Source organism: Parambassis ranga, chromosome 13, assembly GCF_900634625.1.
Source record: "Parambassis ranga chromosome 13, fParRan2.1, whole genome shotgun sequence".
Lineage (NCBI taxonomy): Eukaryota > Metazoa > Chordata > Actinopteri > Ambassidae > Parambassis > Parambassis ranga.
In genome coordinates, this window is record NC_041033.1 from 6,653,673 (window position 1) to 6,669,691 (window position 16,019).

The window sequence follows — 16,019 nt, forward strand, 5'->3', positions numbered from 1 at the left end:
CCCCCCGCCCCACATCTTTCTCTCCTCCCTTTCATCGATCCTCTAATAAACCTTGGTGTAAAAAAAACACAAGAGGCAGACACAAGACAACAGGATTTGACCAGGAAGTGCTCAGGTAGCTTAGAGAGAGAAGGCAGAAAGGCAGTAACTATATTGCACTTTGAACTTCCCTATCCCTGGGAAGGGCAGATTGTTCTGCAGCCAATAATATAAACATGAAAGTGAAAAAAGCATACAGTAATAACATGGTCAAATAATAAAAATAACTGTGAAGATGAAACAGAGACAGATTAGAAAACCAATGAAGCATGTAAAAGAAATGATTGCAAATAAAGGAATGACAGGATGACTGATGACCTTCCCACATTCACCCCCACTGCCATGCACAGCCCTGTAATTATTGTGTCACCCACCAGGCCTTTCACATGGTGCAGCAGCTGCATGCATTTCAATATACCTTCATTTGTTTTTGATGGAATGGCATTATCTAATGCAAGAAATAAAAACTGCATTTATCACAATAAGGGGGATGACAAAAGAGCAGCAAGAGGCTCAGGGACAGGTAGCCACAGCAGGAAAGGGACGCAGGTGAAGTGAGTGTGTAGGAGAAAACAAGATTAGGATTAGGGCAAAGGATGACTCTACTTCAGGGCCTTAGTGTCAAGATAAGAGACAATGGGACTAAAGACAATCCTCCTTGTAATTAAAGCTCAGCTCTCCACATAAGATTGGATCAGTGTGTGTGTGTGTGTGTGTGTGAGAGAGAGAGAGAGAGAGAGATTGGGTTTGTGGTTATATATCACTTATGAAAGAATAAAAACAACAGACCCTTTATATTTTGACCTCATTTTGCTGTTTGTACACCTCGGGGGAGTCATTATTGTGAATGCAGAACACTCATTTTCCCATTCTATTAACAGACTACACAGTTTTAATTGATGATGTCTGTTACATATATTTTTTCCCCTTGTATATTGAATCCACCACACCCTGAGCTTCCACCCTCCCTCTCTGTGGAGCTCCATTCTCCCCCCCTGTGGTCAGCTCTTGGTAGAACAAGCTGATTCTGATGTCATGATACTCTTTAAAACCAACAGGGGGAGGTATGACCCCATTAAACAGAGGATTTTACACTAGAGTTGATTAAGAAACACTCAAACAGCACCTCACAACATCACACCTAACTGTGCACTGTATCGGTACTGCAGTATTATGTGGCCTTTTTGTCTTTTTCCTGTTTTGAAAACCTCCTGTTTGCATCATCAGTGTTTTGCTATAAACACTAAATTTATCTGCTGCTTGGCCAATATGTTCAATACCATTTCACTACGACTGTTATTGTCAGATTAAAAAAAGTTTTTTTTATGGCATCTCCATAAGTATAAGGTCTTTAATGATCATATCACATCAGTGCACAGTGATGGTTTTGGTAGCATTTAAACCCATTACTGTGTGCCAAACATGAAAATGTGATTAGTCATCAATTCTCTATTTGCCATGTAAATGTATCTATAAAGACTTATCTTCAAATAAAAATTACATTAATTGGGTATTACGTTATTTTTAGTTAGAAGTTTTTTTTTCAGCAAATACACAAATATAGATCTATTAAATGCTCTGTTGTTGATGGGGCCTCTTTTTCTAGGAACTACTTAAAGGAGAATTTCTATGTTTCCCTTAATTATATGAGGTCTTGACCTTTCTAAAGTGCCCTGAGGTTATTTTAGTTTTGATTTGATATAAACAAAATTCAGTTGCATCCACATGTCTTAATTGTTTCTGGATGCCTACAATAACACCAGGCAGTAATCACATCTTCCTCCAGTTCATAAGCCTTTCACATGCAGCTTCATCTCATCGATCATCCTCTGCATCTGGCCTGCTCTATTTTTGACCTCTGCTGAAAGCACCAGCTGATTCTTCTCATCTATGCAAATAAAACATGTTCTAGTGTTGGCTGGTGTACACTAGAGGTGCAGATACAGATACAGACTTACAGTACATCTATTCTCTTATATGAATGTGAAGTTGCCTAACATATTAGGCTTATTCTAACCTGAAAACAGGCCGATCAATATGACTATATTAAGTCCACAGTGTTGGCCCACTGCAGCAATGACTATCAGCACTTGGACCACTAAGCTCTTTCTACAAACCAGCTGAATCAGACAGATATTGGACATGTTTAAAGCCACATCCCCAGACCGGTGCCACCTAGTTGTGCCTGACCATCATGTGACTAGTCATACATGCACAAGAACTGTACCCCTGTACTCACTGTATTTAACGTTCATCACTCTCTCACCATCTTCCTCATCCCCTCACCTATAATGAGAAGACAACAGATCAAGGGCTTCTTAGTGTATCTTGGCAACAATTATATGAACTAAGAAGACAAGAGAAGGGAGTAATGGAGAAAAGGGAGAGAGAGTGTGTGTCAGAGAGAGAAGAGGACTAACTCTGGAGAGATAAGATGGTATTCTCCCTTCGTGCAAAATGAGTTCATTAGGGGAGTGAGAGACAGTCATTGCGGGGAATCAAGGTTTCTGTGTGATAAAGGGTGTGAGCGACAGACTGGAGGGGAAAAAAAGAGTTTCATTTCCTGTTCTTCAGAGGCAGCAGCGGTATCAGGGGATCAGCAGGGAGGCTCGGAAAAGGAGGGAAAAAATGAGACACGGGACAGACTGAGAAAGTCAGAGAGGTAAATGCCAGGATTTTTCTGTCAGGGAGAAAAGAGCGACCCTCATGATTGCTGTCAAAACGTATTTCTATTAAGAACTGAGGGGAGGCAGACAGAAAGAGAGTTGAAAGATATGTCAAACTCAGTTGCTCTCTGAAAAGTGGAAAGTCAAAGTGAACTGTCGAAGAGGAATTTTAGGGTTATTACCATGCAAATATGATCCTATAAGCAAAGTGACAGCCACTACAGACATGACTGAGCAAAAGAGCAGGATGCACACAGAAACACAGGGCCCAGGCTGTCCAAATTAATATCAGAAAGAAGAACATACAAAGATATGAGGGCTGGGGGAAAAAAGAGATGAAATGAGCTGGAGGTCCCATGATAGACACCTGATAGTGAAAGAGGCTGGCAGCAAGACAGGCAAGATGCTGAGATGACAGGTACAGCAGAGGTGGAGGAATACGCTGGCTGCGCTGTTTAATATAGATCTGCAGTGATAAGGCCAGGCAGAGAGCACAGGATGTGTCCATCAGTCAGGAGGAAGGGAGTTCAGAGGAAATTGCCACAATAAAGCACACCCACTTTCACACATATAGAAGAAGTCGGCAGGCACAGCCTCAGAAAGAAGTGCAATTACAGCAAAAAAGTTCATTTTGAGTTTCACCCTGTACGAAAAGTAGAACAAGTACATGCTGAAATAGTCTGAAAAAGTTTTCTCTTCTTTACATACTACAATACCAAACCTTGGTGGTCATCTGATGGCCTCAGTGGTGGGGCTGCTGTGGGGCTGCACTACTTTTGGGCATGGAGCTAAACACTGAAGCTCACCTGCTGCCTGCATGCTGTTTGATCTGTAGTGCTGTCCATGGTGCTGATAAACATCATTTTCACCACAGGTTCACACATGTAGCTCAAGCTTGGGAGTGTATAAATTATAGTGATCAGACATGTAGCAGTTACATTAGGGAGCATTATAATATTATAAGGGACACCAAATAATGTCATATAAATCTGCTGGTCCAAAATAAATGACTGATTGTGAGGACCTAGATATAATAATGAAATGCCTGGCTGCCTTGTTTTCTGTATGTGCACACATGCTGGAGCTGCTGATTGCAGATTTCATTTACAGGATTAATCAGTGATGACAAGTAACCATCATATTGTGTGCAGGCACGCACACACACACCCACACATAAAGGCTCCCTGGGAAAAAAACATGACAGGTCCAGACAGCTTAGGAGCCATCAGAGCGGCTCAGTACAACAAGTTGATCAGCTCACGGTACCGAGTCACCCCGCCTTAAGTATACATGTCAAGTCATGGTACAGACTTCGGACACTGAGATGGTGTGCTCCAGTCTCCTGTTAGGTGTTGTCACTTAGAATGGCTCATTATTTACAGTGTTTAGCGGTCAAAGGCATTGATTTAAAAAGGCTTTAAGTCTTGTTGAGCTCTGCATTGTGTTTAGTTCTTTGAACCGACTGTTGTTATGGTGGCCCAATGCTTTGGTCTACCGCTTGGGTAATGTTTTCTTCCTGTTACATCTCTGTTCCTGCTGCTGCGCCCCACAGCTGTTACACAATGTTCCTTTCACTCAAGATGACTTTGTAACCACAAAGGCTGGTGCTGCTAACACTGTAGATTGTTGGATTCTTTCATTTCACACCTAAGTCCCAACAGGAGACACTCAAAGCTTGAGTATAACACAAATAGTTATGTTGGTACCAACAGTCATACCAGAGTCCCACACGTCTTGGTTTACGTCCTGATATTCAGAGTAGACCGTGGCATCAGATTTGACTCCTAGTTTTAAATTTGAGTTCTTTATGCTATTATTGGCAAAATGATGCCAAAATGCATTTTGTCAATGAATAACTGTAGACCTCAACTTGACATGATGCGGTCACTGAAACATATTGAAATATTATATTCAAAATATTATATTATTTATATTTTGTCTCATGTCTGTTGTTGTTTTTTGTAAGTATTTTGTTGTATAATTGTGAATATGTGCACTTTTAAAGTAAAGAATAAATTAAATAAGTTTCAAACTAAGACAATAAAACAGTCAATCAGATTACTATATTTACTTCCATATATCTTTATTATTATCCGTTATTTCCCATATATTTATATATCTTTATTTTATACAGGTGTATTTCTCAATACAGTCTTTTATTGACATACATAGATTTTACATAAGCTGGAGAGGTACGAGAGAGAGAGGGGGAGGGAGAGAGAGAGGCAGGAGGGACTTTTAGTTTCTTCATGAGATATTTTGGCATTTAACAAGACAACAGGAGATCACATCACAGACACACATACACACGCCTGCACACGCACACACACACACAGTTTAAGTACAGTGTACACACACACCACAGCATGCACACATAAAGGGAATTAACACCTCTAAAATGTACTAGCCGAGGTTCACACACACACACATTCATACATCCATGAAAGGACAGGTTTTCACAGGATAGATCACACCAATACCAGACTGACTAGTCAATACACATGTAGATGTACAGTACTCGCCATATTTTAACTCCCTTTCCTACATATGCACACACTCACACACACACATGCACACACACAGGCACACACATATTTTTTGGTAGAAAGTAAAGAACAGTGATTTTTCAGACTGGGATAATGTTATTAGCTCTGGTCCATATTTGGCTTCTATTACTGACAGATAATGACAACAGATGGTGATCAAACATCAGCACTATGTGAACTGTAAAGAGGAAAGACAAAAAAAAGACAGCACTGATACATTATAAAATAAATACATATCTTATATATTGCAGTTATAGAATGAATACACGTTAGTTCTGTCTGTGGTTCACTTCCCACTGGATATTATAACAGTCTTTCGTTCACATACGCACACAGTCACATACGTACACATTCGTGCTACTACCAGACAGTGCTTCACAGTGTAGGGACCTCATTGTCGTTCGTCCGAGATGCCACCAAATAAACACAGGCTGACAGTCAACACAACAGCAATACTGAAACATTTTTTTTTTTAGAAATATGAACATAACACATATCAGATATTTGGCTTCAGTTACAGAATGTAAAAGATACCTGAATTTTGCTACATATTAGAATGCATAACTTAACAGCATTATGTGAAAGTACAACCACAAACAGTGTGAGTGGACTGTAATGTAATTATCTGGCCTTTTCTAACAGAGTTCAATGTGCATTATCTGTGGTTATATCGTCTACATGAACAGACAGTAGCATATTTTTTGTGTGTATAAAACATTTGTTACAACCTGAAGGAAAACTGGCTTTTTGAGTGAGACGACATGAAGATGAAGATGATGAAGAAACTGAACCAGCACAAGAAGTTAAACAATGCTACTGCAGCCTGGTTCCACCCTACTCCATCCCAATATCTAGATGTGTGTGGGAGAGAGAAAGAGAGAACATGTGTGAGATGTATGAAAAGAGGCAAAGACGGTGAAAGGTAGCCCCCTTGTCCTGTAGTTTTGCAGTATGTCCAGCAGAGGGCGCTCCAGGTAGTTATGTGTGGCGCCTTCTTCTTTTGGTCAGAGTTTGGTCAGACTGCATTGGTGACAATGAACTCTCTGTGGTTGTCACTGCTTGGCTCTGGAGTGATGCTCTTTAGCAGACGCTGTGAGGAAGGTGAAAAAAAGAATGATACAGAAAATACACAACTAGTTTGATGATAAGGATCAAATGCATTCAAAACACTGGGTTTAGTCAACATTGTAGATCAAATATTAGGTAATATCGACGCATAAACATTGAAAAAAAACTCAAATGCACACATCGTCATATTTATATATATATATATATATATAACAAAACTAAAAATCCATTTCCAGGCAGGTGAGTCCTTGTTATATTTATTCAGTGGCCCCTCATCTGTCCAACACTTACACAGTTGCTGTCTCCTCTCACACTCATACTGTTTGCTGACATGTGTCAGTGTCATTGTGTGCCCTGGCAGCAGCGTCAACACTGGACAACAGCCAGAGAAGGTCTGTCTACCAGCCTCTTTGATGTACTCCTCCCTTCTGTCAACTCCTACACAGCACTGAACACAATAATAATAATAATAATAATAATAGGCATGATGATATTGTGCAGTGTGTGTGTGGTGTTGTTACTTTTCCTGCGTCTCATGTGATGCTAATTGGCTCTTTTGACTTTGTGCAGGACAGTTTGATGCTAAATCACTGCTGGTGGTTGAGGTAGGATATTCTTTTGTCCTAAGCTGTGAGTTTGTAATAATGAGTGATGGCTATCCTGGTTGTTGTCCTGGCTTTTCTCTACTAATCTCTAAGCTGTGCTTCCTTCCTTGCTGCTTTGATCTCCAGTCATGTGCTCACAGGAGAGGTAGGACCCTGACAGTGCACAGAAAGGAATAGACCAGAGGCAATCCCTGTTTTTGGAGACATGTCAGTAACAAAGGTCAGGGGAGGATACTAGAAGACAGTCTTATGTGAGGAGAGCAAGTGAAAAGAAAATAATTTTTGATACCTGTTTAAATGTGCCCTGAGCATTAAGCAAGTGGTACACCATGTAAGTAGGCACACATATGAATGAGGACACCCCGATGCAGTAGCCCAGGACAGTGGTCCATGGTGGGTATTGGTAGTTGAACAACTTGACCTCTGGAGGAAATGCCAGGAAACTGATGATGATGAACTGAATATGAGGAAGAGAGAACATTTGAAAGTCAGATATACCAAGAAAGAGTACAACACACTGCCCTGAAAGCTAGCTAAAGCTAATTTGTGTATCTTCAAAGAGTGGCTTTCCATTTGCTCCCTCCAGCTATTAGTGACCTTTGTGTAAAGACATGACTCTCACCAGCAGAAAGCAGGGGCAGATGGCAACCCAGCAGATTCTCCAGAACCAACCCGGGTAGAAACCAAGCATGACCTGGACATCATTACAGAAACGGTTGGTACCTAGAGCACACACACACACAGACACACAACGTCATATAGACAGACATACAGACACAGAGCTGTGGAAGTACCACATTTGTCACCACTATCACCACAATAACACAGACTCACCGTAGAACCAGGAAACAGCAATGACTTCCAGCAACACAACGGTGATGACTGCAGGACCTGTAGCATACTCCTCAAACAGCTTCACTACATATGCTCCTCCCTGACACACAACATGAGACCAAACTGTTTACAAAGAACTCTTATGCAACAGGTTTCATTTACTAAGTCTGAAGCAAGTGTTTAATGGAGCAAAGAAATGTGTTGGTCACTACCTCACTGCTATGAAGCGTGGAGATAAACAGATTATAAAGGCTGCTCTAATCTGATTTTGGCTGAGTGTTTACTGCAAAATTAAAGATGCAATTTCGTCATAGTCTTTCTTTAGAGAAAGTATGCAGATGTAATAACACAATCCTCAGTCTTATTGGAGCATCATGGCAGAGTCTTATTGCCTTTTTGTATACTATGCTATTGTACAACAACAAGGCTATTTAACTTACATATGTGAGTGTAGAGAGAGCCCCGAGATAGCAGACACACACAAGGCCGAACACAAACCACTCTCGTCTCTTAGCCAGGATGTGAGGGAACTCGTCTAGCATGGCCGTGATTACCCCCTCCAGCCCTGCAAACTGCAAAGGATGACAAGAGTGAGGAGGAAAATGGTGCAAACTAAAAAGAAAGCACTAATCCAGCAGTAGCCGGACTCTTTAAGTCACTGAGCAACACGCAACAAATTCCAAAGCACCAAAACAAAATGTTGCACAAGTCCAACACACAATGAAGGACACTGATATGTTCTGAAGTAATATCCTCAGTTATAAAATCGGGGCGCATAGCAACCCCTCAATGCTGATTCTCCAATGATTATCAGTACGTGATAAGAGTCTTACGGGTCTCTCCAGCTGGCTGCCTCAGAGCAGATAAACAAAGGCTTATGGATGAGACCACCACACAACAGTGATATGAAACTCCTATCACATTGTTTTCCTTCACTCTTATTCAAAATTGAAGTGAAATGATAGACCTTAATGGAGAAATGAGGCAAACATGAAAACTGTTTCTAGGTGTGACAGAGCCTGGGAAGATACAGAGAACACAGACTACAGCAGTGAACTTACTGTGCTATCCAGACCCAACATTATGATCATAAGGAAGAAGATGATGGCAAAGAATGTGGCAGCAGGCATGTTTGCTATGGCCTCTGCATAAATGATGAACAACAGACTGGGACCTGAAGGGAAAATATAGAGAAGCACGTTCAGACAGATATGCAGCATTGATATTCTCCACCCTTCTCAGGTAACAGGAGTGTGTGGTGTCAGACCTGCATCCTTGGCCACAGCATCCACATTCTGCTGCCTCATCTCAGCCATGTAGCCCAGCACGGTAAAGATGACGAAGCCAGACAGAAAGCTAGTCAGACAGTTCACAGAGCTGGTGACCAACGCATCTCTAAAAGGAGGAAAGGAAAGATATTTGCAGGAAAAAGTTAGTCATACTTCAGACTTCATGATAAATTATAGTTTTGCTTTGCAGGTGTCATTGATCTGTTTGTGTTCTTACTTGTAGCAGTTGTTATGAAACGGATTGTAGCTGGCAAAGGCAAGGAGCACACCAAAACCCGGACCCAGAGAGAAGAAGATCTGAGCTGCTGCGTCAATCCATACCTTTGAAGGTGTGAAAGATAAATGATGGCAAATAATGGTGTAATATAAAAGAAATGAATGCCTTGTTGCATCTGCTGACTTACTGTAGTGCTTAGAAGTTTCTTCCAATCAGGTTGGAGATAGAAGACAACCCCCCTCCAGGCCCCTGGCAAAGTGGCCCCACGGATGAGCAAAACCAAGAGGACCAGATAGGGAAATGTAGCAGTCACCCACACTACCTGATATAGAAACAAACATGTTGATATCACTTCTTTAATTTGTTGTAAGAGGAACAGACCACATCCAACCAGCTGAAGGAATCTATAGTTCAATATTTTGTTTGTAGTGATGCATTTTCTCTTTTTATTGCTCTTCTTTTTACAAATTTTCAAAAAATATGTGGTGCTCAAATCCTGTCTAATTTCTTAGTTTCCAACTAATCTTTCTAATCACCTTTCTAAGCTTGATGATAAAAGATAATTAGGGTTAAAATATGTCTCCATCCATCAATCCATTCATCCACTCTAACTGACACCACCATCAGCCTTGTAGGCGCCCCCTCGGTTACCTTTCCAGACGTCTTGACTCCTTTCCAGATGCTGAAGTAGACAATGGTGAAGATGAAGAGCAGACAGAGGGCCAGTTGCCAGCTGACAGAGCCCAGCTGGTGCAGACCTGAGGAGTGGTGGACCTGCAACACCTGGCGACTGCAGAGAGAAGTCAAGAAAGTGGGTGTTTTTGGGTTGCGGGGTGAGGTTGAAAGGAGACAAGGAGTAAAGAGGTGAGGGAAATGAACAGAGGTAGGGGAAGGTGAAAAGAAGTATTGTTTGGGAGAAGAGGAGAGCAAAAGAGATAAATATGGAGAATAATCAAGTGACAGAGAAGAAAACATACAACAGAGAGAAAAAGATTGAGAAAAGCGAGAGAAAAGAAACAATAGAGCACAGAAAGGAAGGATATGAGATGTGAGAAAGGATTCTGTACTAGACATGCACTGGCAAACATGCACAATGTTTACAGATTAAGTGTGAAAGTGAGTGAAAGTTCGCCTAAGTTAGGAAAGAAATAAGATGAAGACTACATAAGAGGGTCCTGACAGACTTTATGGCGAGTTTTGGTCAATAAGTGAAAAAGGGCATAAAAAAGCATTACTGGGAAAATAGGGAGTCTGAAATGAACAGTAAGGTTAACATGTGGTCACAGGTTAAGCACACAGAGGCACACAGATGATAAAACAGGGGCCAGATTTATGTCGAAAACAGGAAATTCTGGCGCCAGACTGAGAGGTGGAATTTGTTACATTTAAACCTGTATTAGGAAAAGTCAACTATGGATAAACCCTGAGACCGTCTCAGTGGGAAGCTGATAAGACTGAGCCAGTAGCCAGTAGACTTTAGAGATATAAGCAGTCAAGAATAATAAAGAGCTCTGACTGCACTGAATTGCACTGAAACAGAACTTGATGTGATGTATTTTTCCACCTACAACATTTTACAAAGATTCCAAGAATTCATCAAATCTTTCTCTCTCCCTCTTTATCCTCCTTCCACTCATTGTGAAATTCTTCCTCCTGCAGTGTCTCCACAAAGTGATGTGAGAGGATTTGTGGTAAAAACAGAGCTGGTAAATCCGGTGTCCCTGTAATCACTCTCCCTCCTGTTTATCGCTTCCCCTACGCCTCTACATCGGACTTACATGCACTTACGTATAGAACTCCTCGGCAGGCGACGTGGAAGAGTTGGACCAGGACACGTTCTGGTCAGAGGACATGTAACGGTTACAGTTGGCCGTGTTCCAGTTGTTGTTGCAGGTGGTCCAGGGCAGGGTGGGCCGAAACGATGACAACAGGTAGTACAAAGCCCAGGCCATTATGGTGTTGTAGTAGAAGGCAATGTAGAGGGCTATAATGCAGATGGCAAAGCCAATACCTGGATTGGTTGGAAACATTATTGTTAGCTCAAAAAGATAAAATAAAAATGTGTATGATATGTGACACCAGTCAGTCACAGCCTGAATCTCACAGACACATCAGCGGTGGTGTTTCAGGCTAATTCAACTTCCATTTGGGTAAGTGGGTGACATTTCCAAACAACAACAATTTACACACTATCAAATATCTGAGCAGCTGGCATTTGGCATGGAAATGTGACAATTTCCATAACAGAGAGTCGGTACATCTCACTAGATGTACCAAGAAACTGGGGATGCTCTTCAAGGTGGGGTGTACAGAGTGGGGGCAAGCAGGTTAAATGAGCTGTCTCTCAGACTCAAGCAGGTTTTCCTCTTTAAGCCTTTGATCACTTCCTTTTATAAAATATTCTTTTCTCATTCCAAAATTGTATTTTCATTATTTAATTTATTAATAATCTACTGTATTTCCTGTGTATGTGTCTTGTACACCTTTTAATAAGCTCAGAAAACAACCTGATAATCACACCTATTAAAATTAAAAAATATTTCATCATGCTAAATAAAAGATAAAAAGTACTAATGTTGTGTTGTAATGTTTTTATCTCTATTATAGAAACATTACAACTCTATCTATATCTTTATTAAGTACACAATAGTGTTTCAGGTTTTTTGTTGTTTGCCCTTTGTTACCTTTAAAGATGGGGCAGATGTGTTTCCAGATGGAGATGCAGCCGCTGCGGTGGAACTGGCCCAGAGCCAGCTCCATGTAGAACAGAGGCACGCCACCAAACACCGCCATCAGCAGGTAGGGCAACAAAAAAGCACCTGAACAGTGGGGGAAATGAGAGGGATGTTAACAGAGCAGAAGTGAGGGACATGAAAAAAAAAACATTAAAAAGTTCTCTTTCACATGCACCATCTGCAGTCCTCTCAACAACAACACACTATTTATGGAGGACTTTATTGGAGCTCTTTGTAAAAAAAATCATTTATTATTAAATAGCTCAGTCCATTCATAACTCTGCATCCATTCAAAAACAACAAAGTTGGATTTCCAGGTTTTATATCATTCTGCCTTCAATGTGCTCTGTGGAAAAACACGGTAAGAGAGTCAAGATGTTTAAATTCCATGATAAATTAGAATGACTTTGAAGTTGGCTGCCATGTTGCTAAGAACGTCTAAAAGTAATAAATGGGGAAAGAGAGGCGCAGCAGGATGGCAGCCAGATCGCCGGGCTCTCCGGCTTAACGTGTGGAGTTTGATAACACATCTCTCCCCTTCTATCTGATTATAAACTTATTTTATGTGTATGCATGCAGCATTTGTGTATGTGGAAAAGGACGACGTGCACATGTGCGCCTGTGCCTCTTTGTGACATGAAAGCAAAGATAAGGGTTGATTGAGCAGCTGCCTGGGAGACAGGTTATTAAGCAAGGAGAAAAAAGACTGAAGGCGTTCTCATAAAAAACCACAATTAATACTGTTGCCTCTATCAAGTGTCTCCCGGTCTCCATCTCTACCTCGCTCTGTGAGACACACACACAGAACACAGGAAATTGCAAAGATTTTATTATTGCAAATTCAATAAAAAGGGAGGCCCTGTTTGCCGTTAGGTGAGGATTGTGTAGTAACAGAGCACAGCGGACCGCATGGACTCTGTGAAGATCCTTTTGTGCCTGCAATTGTGCAAAAAAAGAAAAAAAACCAAGCTGAACCAACATGCTGTCAATAAAGAACTTGTGGGTCTGCCCCTCTTTTATTTAAGCCATGAAACTATGATCCACCACAAACGCTCTCAATCTGCCGTCTTGTGTTTTAATGGGAACGTTTCTTCAGCTGCAACAGACATTTATAATGGCAGAAATACTGCTCAGGCCATCTAAGACCCTTTTCTTCTTTCTATCCTTGAAATCCTGTTTGTTTTAGCGTGTGATGTCACACACCCTCCTCCTTACCTCCCTCTATCCCTATCGCGCTTTACTCCAAACATCTCTTGCTTCCTCACCTCCTCCATTCTGATAGCAGATGTATGGGAAGCGCCACACGTTTCCCAGGTCCACAGCATAGCCGATCACAGACAGCAGGAAGTCCATCTTCTTGCTCCAGGTTTCTCTGGGCCTATCCAAGCTGGTTTGTTGGACCACCAGAGTCCGTAGGCCTCCCAGCGGAACTGTGGACCCAGTTCCACCTCCAGGCCCGGAGGTTGCAGCCACAGTGCTAGCTGCGGTCCCTGGTCCCTCTCTGGGGCTCTGAGGGGTGGATGTGGTGAAGCCATTGGACACCTGCTGGCCAGAGCCGGAGGTCAGGCTCTTGGGTCCTCGATCTGCGAGACCATCAGCCAGCATCAGTTTCCCATTTTCCTGCTGCGTCCCCTCCTCTTCTTCCCCCTGCTCCTCTCTTTCTTTGTCCCTCTTTCCCTCATTCTCCCCTTTGTCCATTTTAAGCATACTCGTCATCATATCTTTTGTCTCCATTGGGTCGTGTTGATGTTGGCGTTGGTAAGGCGGTTAGGGGTGGAGAGAGGATCTCAGAGATGATGAAGGGAATGTGGTGTTGCTGTCTGATATGGTGCCCATTAGGGGAAACAGAAGAGTAAGGAGAGTGGGAAACTAACCAAGATTGTCCTCCTTGGGACAGGTAAAGAAGACGGGGTAGAGGAGTGCAGAGCTATAAGATTAGGGGCCAGAGTGAGGGGAGGTGTACACTGAAACGTCTGTTTAGCAAGATGTTGCTGGGACAGAGAGAGGAGGGTATACGATGTGTTTTAACAGGACGTGGCGAGCAGAAAAGTTAGAGGAATCTTGGATCTTCTCCACAAATAGCTCGTCTTCAGAGACACTCAGTGATGAGGAAACTGCAACAGAAAGAGAAAATAAGTCACACCTACACTTTCAAAAAAATGTTGATGAACATAACAATGAAGTCTTGCACAGAATAAATGAATAAATTCGAAATTAAAAAAAAAAAATCCTGTGCTTGGACTTGTTGCTTTACTTACTGAAGCTTTTCCCTCATGTTGCTCATTTTACGCTATCAGCTGTATAATGGGAAGAAACTAGATATCTATCTAGATACCAGCAGCATTTTAAAGGTAGGTAAGACAAGAAAATATGTGTATGAAAATAAAGGTGCAAGTGTGGACATATTCTACCAAAGACAGTATTGACTGTACCCACACACACTGTTAGTCTGATACTGTTTAATCAACAGGTTGTTCTTTTTTGTGTTTGTTTTGCACAGGAGAAAAGTGTCAGTGTAGATTCTTTTATTTCTTATTTTAGCTTTGAAATTAAACTAAGGAATAAACTCAAAGTACAAACTGTTGCACAGATGCGTCATGAAGAACTTAACAAACGACACTGACACAATTCAATTTTCAACAGTATTCAACGTACAGTCCAAACTGTGATCACATGAGCAACGGGTCACACAAGAGATCCGCTTAAAAGTTGATTAGATTGTTTATAGTGTGACCTCAATTAGTAATGAATGTAGGAAGACTCAATTTACATGGAATTCCATTATCTTAATGAAGAGCGAGTGTCTAGCAGTTCACTCCACGCGTACATCTGAGGACCACACATCCGAGACCCCTTATCTAGACCCGAGTACGGCAGGTATTAGCTGATGACAGCACTCCGAACGCCTTCATCACAATCATTTCCATATAAACGAGCCTGCCACAAGTACTCCACATGGAACCACAGTGGTTTCATAACACCAAGGAAACCTGGCCCTTTTTTTCAAATTAAAAAAACAAAAAATTCAAATTCTGATTTCTCAGGTGTCACATTTCCTTACAATAGAGTGTAATTATTATACATATTTTTAAATGAACTGCTGTATTTGCAGCACATTTGAAAAAAAAATTATATGAAGAAGCCTCAAAGGTTCCTCCAGAACATAAACTCTGTAAATATATTTCTTATCATCTTCTTATGATTTTCTAATCATAATCATAATCATAATCTAATAATCTTTAACTTAAAATCAGAATATTAGTCATGGTAGGCTATAAAAAATTATCTCTGTTATCTCTTACTGTTCCGCTGAGTTATCTTTAATAAAGAAAGACACAGTAAGATGATAACATCAAGATTTCAGCAAGGATAGACTCAACGAAAACGAGTTGCAAGAAAACAAGATGTTATAAAAAACATCAAATGGAGCCATATCTTTGTGAACTCTTTGTGAACTCCAGATAAATCATTAGTCGCTGACACACTGAGGTAAATACACTAAAACAAATGGTAAAAAAGGACATCAGCAGCATGCATGCATACAATACATTACCTTTGGTGATGGCAAAGGAGGACAAGAAGAATCTGTGCTGTTTAAAATCTGCACAAACAGCAGCAGTGACAACTTCTACTCAAAACTTAAAGAATCCTGCCGTATGGCAAAAACTTGCCAGAGAAACAGCGTGCACCAGCACATCAGGACACTGTGTTTTGCCCATTGAGCTCTCAAACCTCTCTCATTTCTCTCTCTCTCTCTCCCTCTCTCTCTTTCCCTCCCTTGTTGTCCCTCTCTCTCTCACTGACTTGCAACAACACACACACACACAGTTACACACATGCTGTTTTCAGAGAGACGCACAAACGTGCAGACGTATGCACAGATGGATGCATGGATGCATTAGCACCGACAGGAGATAAAGAAGATGCATCATGCAAGCACAGACATGCACTTTGTGGTATCAAGTTTGCTTTAATAACACAAACAGCAATAATGAGCTGAAGTACACCTTTGGCACACTA

At 41.3% G+C, this 16,019-nt stretch overlaps 1 protein-coding gene across 1 annotated transcript; it reads right to left on the bottom strand.

Moving 5' to 3' along the window:
* Positions 1–4,767: 4,767 nt before the first annotated feature.
* slc6a4a (solute carrier family 6 member 4a) lies at positions 4,768–15,730 on the bottom strand. The gene is made up of 14 exons (XM_028420189.1): positions 15,553–15,730; positions 13,265–14,113; positions 11,949–12,083; positions 11,053–11,275; positions 9,916–10,054; positions 9,452–9,586; positions 9,265–9,368; positions 9,026–9,153; positions 8,820–8,932; positions 8,199–8,330; positions 7,759–7,858; positions 7,547–7,647; positions 7,214–7,381; positions 4,768–6,341 (listed from the first exon to the last, which is right to left on the bottom strand). The coding sequence occupies exons 2-14, from the start codon at positions 13,731–13,733 to the stop codon at positions 6,267–6,269; spliced, it is 2,022 nt and encodes a 673-aa protein (XP_028275990.1). The 5' UTR covers positions 13,734–14,113; positions 15,553–15,730; the 3' UTR covers positions 4,768–6,266.
* Between the last annotated feature and the right edge of the window lie 289 nt (positions 15,731–16,019).